Genomic DNA, 11,995 nt, shown 5'->3' with positions numbered 1-11,995 from the left:
TATGATAATTTCGACCAGGACGCGTCTGGCCTCGAGCCCCACACAGTGGACCCTCGAAAGAAAATGAAGTCCCGGCCGTGCGGGGAATTTGTACCGGTATTATATGGCCCCGCCATTACGCTGAGCAAACAGGCACTCTTTGCTTTGTGCACACTAGAAGACAGACAGTCTTTAGCGGGGAAGCTTGGAGAGCTAAATCAAGAAATTCTTCAAATCGCAAAGCAATAATACAACCGAAAACTGACCCTGTCGCCATCATCGGATTTGTCTACTGTCTGTGACACCCGTGACTTGCCTTGCACAATGGCCAATTTTCGGCAATTCGTCCCCAGCGACCTCAGCAAGCTGTCCAAATGCAATCTTGATCCCTTCACCGAGACCTACGATCTTTCCTTCTACCTCCAATACCATGCCAAGTGGCCGTCTCTCTTCCAGGTCGCCGAAGACCAGCATGGCAACATCATCGGCTACAGTGCGTCTTCCGGACTGCGTCACCCTTGAGGCTTGAAGCCGGGCTTGAGAAAAAGAAAAAAAAGAAAAACGGACGGAAAAAAACAAGCTGACCGATTTGCTCACCTGGTCACGCCTTTTGTCATGGGCCGCCCTTCGATTCGATCTGAAAACAAATAGTCATGGGAAAGCTCGAGTCCTCTCCGGACATCTACAAATACTCTGAACACTATCTTCCATGGCACGCGCACATCACTGCCGTGACCGTAGCCCCCGAGGCGCGCAGGCTGGGGATCGGCAAGCTGCTGTCGCAGCAGCTCGAGGCGGCCGCCGACGCCGGTGACGCCTGGTTCGTCGATCTGTTTGTTCGCAAGTCCAACCACAAGGCCATCAGGTTCTACAAGAGCATGGGTTACAGCGTCTTCAGGGTTGTCAAGGACTACTACGGTGACCACTCGAGCGATCCGACCCTTGACTCCGAGGACGCCTACGACATGCGAAAACCGTGCGCGCGTGACGTCAAGCGCAAACACATACGCGACGATGGGGAAAACCACGAGGTAAATCCCGAGGATGTCTGGTAGACTGATGTCATACAGCGGTCGGACTCTCGTTAGATGCCGGACATGAAGTCATATTGTCACTTCGGTGTGCTTTTTCCACTATCCCATACCACAGGCTACCTGGAATGTGTTTGAAGCAGATGTACGCCGTAAAGCATGGCTATTGTACTATGCGAAAGGAATTTTCAAAAGACATGTAGGCGGCGTCGACTTTCTGCCAATTCAGGGGGTGGAAATGATGAGGGAGATAATTATTCAATAATGCTTGGCCTCAGGGGTATAGAGATATATCGAATAAAGTCGCTTTATGTAAAATTGTGATGGAAAGAGCAGCTGTGTCGCTGGCATTGTGATGTATAAAGCTAGCTGAACTGAACAGCTTTCCTCGGAACAAAGTTGCTCGCTGGCTAAATGCTTAAAGGGATTAAAATGAGATCATATGTTCTGGGCGAGACAAACGTCCATCATATCCAAGCACCATCAACAGAATAAACACTTCCGCTGACGAAAGTGCTATCGGGACCAAGCAAGAAAGCAATGACGTTTCCTGTCTCCATTGCGGTGCCCTGTCTTCTGAAGGCGCTGGGGTCATCGAAAGGTGCGTCTTTGGGTCGTCCTGTTATGTCCCAGTTCTTCTGCATCAAAGGGGTGTAGATGGCACCAGGAGCAACGGCATTGACCCTGATTTCTCTGGCGCCGTTCTCTTGTGCCGCGGCCTTGGTCAAGCCAATCACACCATGCTTGCTTGCGTCATATGCAGCATGGTTAGCAAAGCCTGGGGAGAGGGTGCAAGTCAGCAGGGAGTCCGAAAGCATCGAGTGAATCATACTGTCCATAACCTACCCTTGAGACCATGTATCGAAGCCACGTTCACGATGGAGCCCCCGTCCACTATATTCCTCAGCTGCGCCCTCATGCAGTACATGGTACCGGTGAGGTTGACAGCAACAATCTTATCCCACTCGTCATCATCCATATCAGACACCGGAACGGCGCCGTGAATCTTGCCGATGATACCGGCAACGTTGGCCGCGCCGTCCAGCCTTCCAAACTGGCGTATTATCCCGTCTACCCACGCGTCAACTTCGGACCGCTTCGATATGTCCACCTTGGTGATGCTGTATTTGGCGCCGCTCTGTCCCGAGAAGTAAACTTCTGCGCTCGCCATCGCCTTTGGGTCGACGTCGGCAATACACACCGTGGCACCGCGCCTTGAGAGGATCTGGGCTGTGGCTAGACCGATACCGCTTGCTCCACCCGTGATTCCAAATACCTTGCCAGCCAGTGGTAGTAGATGGAGCATGGTGGAGGTGATGGCTTCCGGGTTTTCTATAGAACCCATGGTGTCCTCTTTTTGTTTGTTTTCTCAGGGGTTATCAAGACCCAAAGTGTCTCTTGTGGGAAGATGACTGTGAACAAGTGATCGAGAGTCGAAGAACAGGGAGAGCAGGGATAAAAACCTTGGGAGGTTGCGGAGGATACGAGGTAAATAGTAAGGGGGTAATGTATGGGAATTAAGTAATGACACGGAACAGTTGAGTGATAAGCCGTCGTGACTGGATCACATCAACACGCGCCTGTTATTTGCAGGGCCGTGGTACCGTCGGCGGGGACGGGACAGATTAGCTCGGCTTATATGAGGGGGAGGGATGAATATTGATGGAAGAAAACAAAACCCCGTTCCCCTCCCCAAGATTCGGCAGCATCCACACAGGTCCTTTTGTCGGGATGCGACTTTGAATTAAGTCAAAGATGCCAAACCCGACGGTGGGGGATCATCCTCTTTGACACAGGTGTTGTGACCACGGCATGTCTTGCCGGATATAGACATGTCAACCCCAGACCAAAGGAAGAGATCAACCGCATGAGGGGCAAAAGATATCGGGGAAAGAAAATTAGAAATAACTAAACAAGAGCCCAGGCGTGCCTAGACGAAAAAAAAAAAAAAAAAAAAAAAAAAAAAAAAAAAAAGAACAAAACCAATGAATGGGTTTTACAAATGCCGGCCAAGTCAAGAGATAGGAAATTACCTAGGTCAATGACATGGTGGCCCTCACCATCCCCGCGGGTCAAATAGTACCACTAACTTGATAAAAGTCCCGTCGGTTATTTTTCTCGATACGTGAGTGGTAGGAATGTTGGTTGAAGCGAGGCGAGGATATTTCCGCAGTAATAACGGGACAATGGAACTAAACTTGATCGCTTACGTGGTACGGGCTGAGTAGGGTAGGTAGTCAGGCTTGGGGAGGGACCCTGTGTCTCCTCTATCAACCCCACCAAATGGTTATTGAGGATTTGGAGTAGGGAGGTAAAAGGGCCGAAAAGCTCTGTTTTGTCTTATTTTTTCCGACTAGTGAGTGACCTTTATTCTTACAATGTAGATGAATATGCTTAACCCGTATTACTATCTTACTGTAAAACTATTACACGTGGTTTGTTCTTCTATTCCCGGTTCAACAGTGGTCGGAGTGTTACCCTCCCTTCACCTGGATGTCCAATCGATCTCAACACGGTAAGAACTGTCAGTCAAAATAGTGCATTCGTACTTTGTCCCATTATCCACTGTAAAAGTACTGTTTTTCTTCGCTTAGATAATTTCTATAAAGTTGCCATGCTCGTAAACACCGAAATAGCATGTATTATACTAATAGGAAAGGTGGTTGGTAAAATGAAACGAACCTAAATACCCACGCAAAGTCAAAAGAAACCAGTGGGCTCTTATAAGTCTTCAAGGATCAATTTATACTAGCCAGGCCACGTTATCCAATTTGCTTATGTTGAGTCAATAGAAAGCCTAAGACTTAGGTAGGAATGTCCATTTGGAATGTCGTGCTAGGTTTAGCCGGTACAGTTGAATTACTTGGGCATCACAAGTCCATGCCATACCGCTGAGCCGACGAGAACTCCAAAGAGACTGATTCCAGTGAGGTGTGTCTGCCTATCAAACTATGTACCAGGCGATTGGTTCGATGTAACATCCCAAAAAAGCCAATTAGAGTGTACCTACTTCGTACTCAGGTACCTATCTAGCCCGTCGGGTCGGCTTTGACCGAGATTCGGAAGATTAAACCTAAGGTGTGTGTGACGTGAACAGTCAGTTTGATGCGGCTGAGAGCAGTGCGCTTAACAAGCAATAGAGTCACGGGTATGAAAATCATGATATGACAAAGGTGTTGTGCTTTCCATATCCGATTCCCAACCCAAACACGGAAAAAAAAGAAAGGAAACAAATGACAAGGACGATAAATTACAAGATTTCAGTTGCCAAGCCCGGCGGCAAAGGTGTGTTCGATATCCCATTTGGCCGAGACAAGACCTGATATTTGCGGTGCGGGCAAGTGTTCTTCCAGAGGGGAAGATACTGACTCGAACTTGCAAAATGTTAGCTCCCTTTCTAATCGGGCGGATATTTAGAGGCAGCCAAGGCACTACCAGGGCGAAAGTTGGAGATGGATAATTTGCCTAGCAGTCAGTTCCTTCGTTTTCGGTGAGAACAATTAACCTGAACCAAGCTGCAAGCCATGGCACGTTTTGATGTGGGGAAAGACCCCGCCTGACTTCGTCGCATCGGCATCAGTTGGCACTTTATTCCATGTCATGAATGCTTGTCAGGTGCGGAGAATGGAAATTCCTGGGGCTCCATGGGCACGAAGCTTGTGGTCGAGTACGTCCGTGGTATGTATCATGCATGGCCGGCCTTTGACAGACGTCCTTTACCACGTTTGAATTAGCATACGCGTGGTAAGATCTACCCCCAACGTGAGGCACATCCCTTACCTAGGTAAAGTAGGTAGGTAAGGTACATTAGCTACTGCCCCTGTTTGATTGCGGATGGCTTTTTTATTTGCCTCGGCTCAAACACTGGTTTTCTTTTTGGTTCTTTTTTTCTTCTTCTTTCTTTCTCTTTTGTCTGATTGCTGTTCAATGTCCTCAAACAAAAGTAGCAAGCATACTTTGACAAAAATGAACTTGAATTGAAAACTCCGCACACCCGAGACTGAACCGCCGCTGTAACACTGCGAGTCATCTATCCCTTCCATCACCGTATACCTACTGTAGGGCTATGGGCAGAAAAAGCATCTGAATACGTAAACCTGAATAAACCAGGTTCAGCCAGGAACACTACAGCCGCTGGATCGGTATCACCGTTGGAACTTTCTTTTTATCCATCGCTTGTGTCAACCTTACATTCTTAAGATATTAGATCTTTTTTTCTCTGAAAAGGTTCAAAGCCAGGGTAAACAACACATTCTGTGGTGTACGTAACGGGCCACGACAAACACTCACACATCAAATGCGGTCATCGTAACTACCGCCTTCATCCCGGGAAAGATGCGATTCACCGATTGGTGCTGGCTGGGCCTCGTGGCTCTGTCTGAGGCGTCAACACTCAAGCCTCCAGTTGTGCCCTTGATTGGTAAGCTGATGCCTGTTTCCCATCAATCCTTGAAGCACAAAGCCTTGACTCGATATTGACCGAGTACGCCAAATGCAGTTCGAAATCCGTACCTCAGCACGTGGCTCAGCTCCGCCCGAGTCGAGCCTTGGGCAGCATGGCCCATATTCTGGACGGGTGAAAACATCGGCTTCGGGGTTATGGCCTCGGTGTCAGACTCCCAGACCGTCTTCCCGCTTCTTGGTCGCCCACATGACTCCCTATACTCCGGCCAGGATTACGCTGTTGCATACCCCGAGTATCTGGGTACAACATTTGACGCGTCTACCACTAACTTGACCTTCGCCATTCCGAACAGCGCCGACAATTCCTCGGCTACCGTAACCCTCTCTTTTCTTTCACCTATCACCCCCACGTCAACGCTCAGACAGTCATTGCCGGCTGCCTATCTGTCTGTCTATGTGGAGGGTTCTTTTGGTATAAGCATATACCTCGACATCAATGGCCAGTGGGCGAGCGGTAATAGGTACAACAAGATCCGTTGGGACCTTCACGATGAGTTACTCACTCCCGAGGGTGACTCCAGCCAGCCGCGTAAGACATGGAGAATCTCTAGACTCAACCAGGAACTTTACACCGAGTTCAACGACAGAGGTGAATGGGGAACCGTACACTTCTCTGCCCCTGCAGGTGTTAATCATCAGGCAGGGACTTCTGCTGCTTTGCGGCAACAGTTTGCCCGTCATGGCCACCTGAAGAATATCACCGACCATCGTTTCCGAGGCATAATGGACTCAGAACCGGTTTTTGCCTTTTCGAAAACCTTCAATCTTGGCGCAAACAGCAGAGAGGCCAAGAAAAATGAGGACAGCGTGTTGTTCTCCTTCGCTCTCATCCAGGATCCTATTCTCCAATACGCCGCCGCCAGGGGACTGACCCATATGCGGCCATACTGGGCCAGCTTCTTTGAGACTGCAGATGAAATGGTGGCTTATCACTACGAAGACTTCAAGACAGCTAGCTCGCTCGCCTTGGCCTACTCACAGCAGCTTTCACGAGATGCCTTTGCTTCAGGCTCCAAAGAGTACGAGGAGATTGCTGCCCTGTCGGCGAGACAAGTACTTGGCGCCACCGAGTTCTCTGGAACCCCTGACAATCCACTGTTGTTCTTGAAGGAGATTTCCTCAAACGGAAACTGCCAGACTGTCGATGTTATCTTTCCAGCGTTTCCATTCTTCCTCTACACCAATCCGCGCTGGCTGGCCTACCTTTTAGAACCACTCTTGGAGCACCAGCTCTCTGGCCAATATCCCAACGATTATAGCATGCACGACCTAGGATATCATTTCCCCAACATGACGGGTCACGCGGACGGTCAAGACGAGTTCATGCCGTTGGAGGAGTGTGGAAACATGCTCGTAATGGGATTGGCGTTGATCAACGCCTACCGTTACGACGCAGCCCTGGGATCGAATGGCTTGGCTGTCATGGATGTAACTCAGAGGCTCAATATCTCCGAGGTTCAACGTCGTGTTGTAGATATCCAAGGCATCGACAAAAGCTGGAGTGAAATGGGCACAAGCGGAGTGGAGGAAGCCGAACGCTGGGCAAAGCGATCGTACAAGCTATGGAAACAATGGTCGGCTTGGCTGGTAAAGGAAGCTCTTATGCCAGCCAACCAGCTCTCAACAGATGACTTTGCAGGCTGGCTGCCTTACCAGACAAATCTAGCACTCAAGGGCATCATTGGCCTTCGAGCCATGTCGGACATTGCAGAGATGCTGGACCACAAAGTTGATGCAAAATACCATCGCGATATTGCAGAAGAATATATTGCAAAGTGGCAGAAACTGGGAATTTCGCGCGATGGTACACACGCCAAACTTGCTTACGACTGGTACGGCTCGTGGACGACGCTCTACAACCTCTACGCCGAATCGCTACTCTGCTTTCACGTGCCGCTGGCCAGCAACAAGGCAGCCTCGACGACAATCTTGGAAAGCCACAGCGGACAACAAAGGCCACTGTCCAACGATGACGAGGTGGTCCCCAGCAAGGAGTGGCAGCCCTTCATCCCCGACGAAATTTACAAGATGCAAAGCGATTGGTACTTTGCGGTCCTGCAGAAATACGGCCTCCCCCTTGACAGTCGGGCGCGCTACACCAAGAGCGACTGGGAGTTCTTCGCGGCGGCCGTAGCGAGCAACAAGACGCGCAAGGCGCTGCTCGACAGCGTGGCACTCTGGGTGGACCAAACGAGCACCAACAGGCCTTTTACGGACCTGTACGAGACCGAGGGCACGGGTGGCTTCGGGGCCGGGAACGAGTTCAAGGCGCGGCCGGTGGTTGGTGGGCACTTTGCGTTTTTGGCGCTGGAGAGAGCCTGTGGGGGACGAGCGATGGAGGGATTAAAGTTTTTGGACGTTCGAGTTGAAGAAACTGTCGATGTGGAGAAATCTTTGGCTGATGATAAAGACGATGGATGGGATGAATTGTAAGCTTTTGGGAGGTGTTATGTTAGATGGGACCCTGTTTCTGGCTGGTGTTCATAGCATTTTTTTCATCGATCGGTTGCAAGAGATTCTTTTAGACACCTTAGATGCCAGATAAGTCGGTAGGGGAGCTGGTATTTTGTAGGTTAGATAGGTACGAAGCAGTATACCTTATGCAGTTGATCCAACCAGGCTGGTTCATGCCGTTGATTTTTTCGCACATGCCACATGCCTAGGTACCTACCTGAAGACATCCATCCATCTGAGGCAGGCAAGATCGTGCCAAAAACAGTGGATTGCCTCATTAGGACTAGCGCGGTTCCTTCCTTAAGACGCTAGACCCAATCAGATGTCGAAACTTTTCTCACTCTCCCTTTCATCCTTTGCATCCCTCTCCTCCCCGGCCACACGAAGCAATAGAAAATTTCATTACTTCGACCTGTTTTGATTCTTTAATACTTCCCCGAGACTCGTTTCACCTTCAAATTCATCCTGACGTTTGCACGATCATCAACTCTCATCCGCTCTTGATTCTTTCGTTGTTTTCGTTTTCAGCTCACGATCACTAGACTGGACGCTAACCGTGCTCCATACAGTCTTACTAATCCGAGCACTGACCCACTTGAGCTTCGAACAACTCTGTTTTACTGTCCCACGCAATTCCCATCAGGTGCATCACCACTGACTGCATCAATCTCCACACATCAATCGCGTCGCCGTCAATACCATCACAGGCCGCGTCCCGGACAACTCAATACACGAGAAGCAGAGCACAAGATGGCGTCTACTTCGATGGACTACGACTCCGCGAATGTGGATCGGTTTGATGGTTCGTCCCGACCCCATCCCTTCTATTCAACCCACGTCAACAGTATTTTTTTACTCCCTTTGGTCCTTGATTCGCCATGGACAAACGAATAGACGTCCGGATATCCGACACGTTCGATTTAGATGTCCATCATTATGACGCGCTCGCTTAGCGGGACTCATACTCTGGGAATGATACTGCTTGACTTTTTTTTTTTCTCTTTTTCTGTTTCTCTGCCTTCGGTCCTCACCCATGGCTCGAAATGCAACAACCGCGAAAACTTTCGAACTCAATTGATTCTGACAAACCGCCTATCGATATACAGAAGAGCCTGCTCGCACCTACGACGAACTTCGCAGCGCGTCCCCTCGTCATGACGAAGTAACTGAACGCCGTCGGTCTGCATCTCCCGCCAACGGTGATCGCGACCGCGAGCGCGACCGGTACGTTTGTTTTTACCTCGCTTTACATCCCTTCACCGACTACGACGGAACTATCTCTAACATGCCATCAATTGGTCACAGTGCTCCTCCTCGAGACAACGGCGGCGGCGGCAGGGATGGCGATGGAGATGCCATTAACCCGGGCTCTAATCTCTTCGTCACTGGCATTCACCCACGTCTTACTGAGGCTGAAGTGACCCGCATGTTTGAGAAGTATGGAGAGGTTGAGAAGTGCCAGATCATGCGTGACCCCCACACGAGGGAGTCTCGTGGCTTCGGCTTCGTGAAGATGGTGACCTCCGACCAGGCCGATGCGGCCAAAGAAGGCCTCCAGGGCGAGGAGCTTGAAGGTCGTACTCTGAGCATCGAGAAGGCCCGTCGTGCTCGTCCTAGGACACCCACACCCGGCAAATACTTTGGGCCTCCCAAGCGTGGTATGTTTTCTTGTCACATTGATGTCGGCGTTTCTGAGATCGTGCCAGCTAATTCGTTGTTCACCCTGAATAGAAGGTGGTGGTGGTGGCCGTGGTGGACGCTTCGACGATCGCCGCCGTGGCGGATATGGCGGCGGTGGCTATGGTGGTGGTCGCGACGACCCGTACCGCTACCGCGGCTATGATCGTCGGAATGACGACCGCGACCAGCGTGGCTACCGTGACGACCGTGGCTATGACCGTGGCTACGATCGCAATGGTGGTGGTCCCCGCGAGGACCGCTTCGAACGCCGCGATCGCGATGACGGCTACGGTGGACGCGACCGTTACCGTGAAGACCGTGGTGGCGACCGCGGCTACGGTGGCCCCCGTGAGGACCGCCGTCCCCCCATGGATCGTGAGCGTGAGCGCGGCGGTGATCGCTTCGACCGCGACCGCGAAGGACCTCGTTCTAGGGAGCCTCCTGCGGCTGGCTATGACGGCCCTCGTGGCGAGCCCCGTGATTCTTACGGTGGGTCAAGTTCCAGATTCGATGGACATTGCGCACAAGAAAAACATGCTAACATGGAATGTCTGTCGGTAGCAGATCGCCGTTAAAACAAAAGCATCCTGGCGAGGAACGCTAGATTGAACAGCAATGTGTCGACGAGTAGGAATCAGCATTATCTATTTCATTTCTGTATCAGGGAAACAACAGGGAAATCGGGCAACCCCAAAAATGCGTCTCTGGAATTTTTTTTTTACAGCAAAATCTCCCCCGCCAGCACCTAATCTGCCTTGTACCCCAGTCAACACCACCAAAAAAGAGCCTTGATAGCTTCGCACTCTCCTGTGGACGACGATGGCACCAGCACTCTACGTGGCTCAGAACTCTGGCCATTTTTATGTGGGTCAGAATTTCGACCTCCAGAGAGGGTTGTGGTCGACGTTGTGGCTCTTCCAGTTCCTGCTCGCCCCGTTGGATTTCCTTCACGCATCATTTGTCGGCTTGCTTCGGATTCGAAACCGAGGAATTAATTTTCGGAAATGGGTTTTGCAGCAAATCCAAGCGGCAAGAAAGGTCAAGAAGTCAACATCCACTGAACCATCTGTACGATTATATCTCTTTTTTTCTTTCTTTCGTCGTCTTTCGGATACTAGGACGCATCAGCTTCGTCTCTTTCTCTGTTCCCATGCCAGCAATTACGTCCAGTCGAAATGATGGGAACCCTGCCGTAGACTTCCCGCCGCACCAGTACTTCTTTTGAAGCAATCAAAACAATACACCATTATCACCGTCAGCCGAAGAGAGGGAACACACGCCACACACCATTCTAAATATAACTCGCGCGATCCCAACCCCTGTGAAAACCACCAAGCGCTTCACTCTTGGCAAAATTGATCCGGCCTGCCCTTGCCGCTACAGGTAATCATCTAGACTAGTACAAAGTCACCAGCTCTCAACAGTTGATTATCCTAGCCCGAGTTCGATATGTCACTTCTAAACCACGCCAAACTGCACATATTGGCAAAACCTTGAAACATCCTCTACATCCATTGCATCATCCGTCAACAACTGCGATTATTTCTGGGTGGTCTCGGCATGTCCAAAGATTATAGAGACCAAGAACAATCATCATCAAATTGCTGCAACCAACCACAGTGATCAAAAGACGCAGTACAACGGTATTATCCCCTTTTGCACCTTGAAATAGTGAAATTGACATGCAGCCTTGGAATAGGTTCCAGTCGTCACCGAGACGGACATGCCACTGGCTGTCTTCGGCTGGGTAGGGATGGAATGTGGCGTCACTGCCCTGGCGCCACCGCTAGGAAATTTGACTGCTTTCGGCAGATCTATTTTCCATCGTTCAACCTTCCATTCCTCCCTAGGAGCAACGACATACATGACGGCAGCTAAACCAGAAGCCTGCTTTGCTGCTCCAGGGAATTTGCTGAGCAAACTCTCAACGGTCTATTTGATTTCCCACTGAGCTAACGTTGACGTTATGAAGCACATTTACTACAGGGAACCACATAGCTGTGGACGACAGTGCCAAAAAGAAAGAAAAAAAAAAAAAAAGACGTAGAGTATCAATGCTAATATATAATTTACTGGAGTTCTCGCAAACCTTGTTGATGCATTCCATTGACATTTGGTCTTCCCAAACCGTGATTTTTCTTTGTTCAGGCATCTCGAATCCCATAAGCGCGCAACACTCGACGTCTTTGTCTCATTTGGCTTTGTCCCATCCAGTAATACTTCCCACGAGTTTACTGCAACCGTCTGGCTCTGTCGTCAACGGCTCAAAGGCCCGAGGAGCGATCATGTATTTGTTATGCTTGCACAATCGTCCATATGCTTCTGAAGTATCGCAACCACACAAATGAACATCAACAAATGACACCGCATGCAGACAATGGACTGGA

The 11,995-nt window shown here is 50.1% G+C and overlaps 4 protein-coding genes across 4 annotated transcripts; 3 read left to right on the top strand and 1 right to left on the bottom strand.

Moving 5' to 3' along the window:
• Nucleotides 1-175: 175 nt before the first annotated feature.
• Nucleotides 176-2,877, bottom strand: PgNI_01948 (uncharacterized protein). Its single transcript, XM_031122019.1, has 2 exons — nt 1,857-2,877; nt 176-1,788 (listed from the first exon to the last, which is right to left on the bottom strand). The coding sequence occupies exons 1-2, from the start codon at nt 2,353-2,355 to the stop codon at nt 1,478-1,480; spliced, it is 810 nt and encodes a 269-aa protein (XP_030986567.1). The 5' UTR covers nt 2,356-2,877; the 3' UTR covers nt 176-1,477.
• On the top strand, nt 304-1,034 carry PgNI_01949 (uncharacterized protein; the record flags this gene model as incomplete). Its single annotated transcript, XM_031122020.1, has 2 exons — nt 304-472; nt 631-1,034. The coding sequence occupies 2 exons, from the start codon at nt 304-306 to the stop codon at nt 1,032-1,034; spliced, it is 573 nt and encodes a 190-aa protein (XP_030986566.1).
• Nucleotides 2,878-5,096: 2,219 nt separating the features above from the next.
• PgNI_01947 (uncharacterized protein) lies at nt 5,097-8,232 on the top strand (the record flags this gene model as incomplete). Its single annotated transcript, XM_031122018.1, has 3 exons — nt 5,097-5,430; nt 5,509-7,903; nt 8,094-8,232. Exons 1-3 carry the CDS (start codon nt 5,346-5,348, stop codon nt 8,230-8,232), a joined length of 2,619 nt encoding a protein of 872 aa, XP_030986570.1. The 5' UTR covers nt 5,097-5,345.
• A 68-nt stretch (nt 8,233-8,300) lies between these two features.
• Nucleotides 8,301-11,686, top strand: PgNI_01946 (uncharacterized protein). Its single transcript, XM_031122017.1, has 5 exons — nt 8,301-8,730; nt 9,035-9,152; nt 9,234-9,586; nt 9,660-10,097; nt 10,170-11,686. Exons 1-5 carry the CDS (start codon nt 8,679-8,681, stop codon nt 10,181-10,183), a joined length of 975 nt encoding a protein of 324 aa, XP_030987851.1. The 5' UTR covers nt 8,301-8,678; the 3' UTR covers nt 10,184-11,686.
• The last annotated feature ends 309 nt before the right edge of the window (nt 11,687-11,995 follow it).

This window comes from Pyricularia grisea (assembly GCF_004355905.1).
Source record: "Pyricularia grisea strain NI907 chromosome Unknown Pyricularia_grisea_NI907_Scaffold_1, whole genome shotgun sequence".
In the NCBI taxonomy this organism is placed as follows: domain Eukaryota; kingdom Fungi; phylum Ascomycota; class Sordariomycetes; order Magnaporthales; family Pyriculariaceae; genus Pyricularia; species Pyricularia grisea.
Note: the sequence above shows the minus strand (reverse complement) of the source record. Positions and strands in the feature narration are given on the sequence as shown.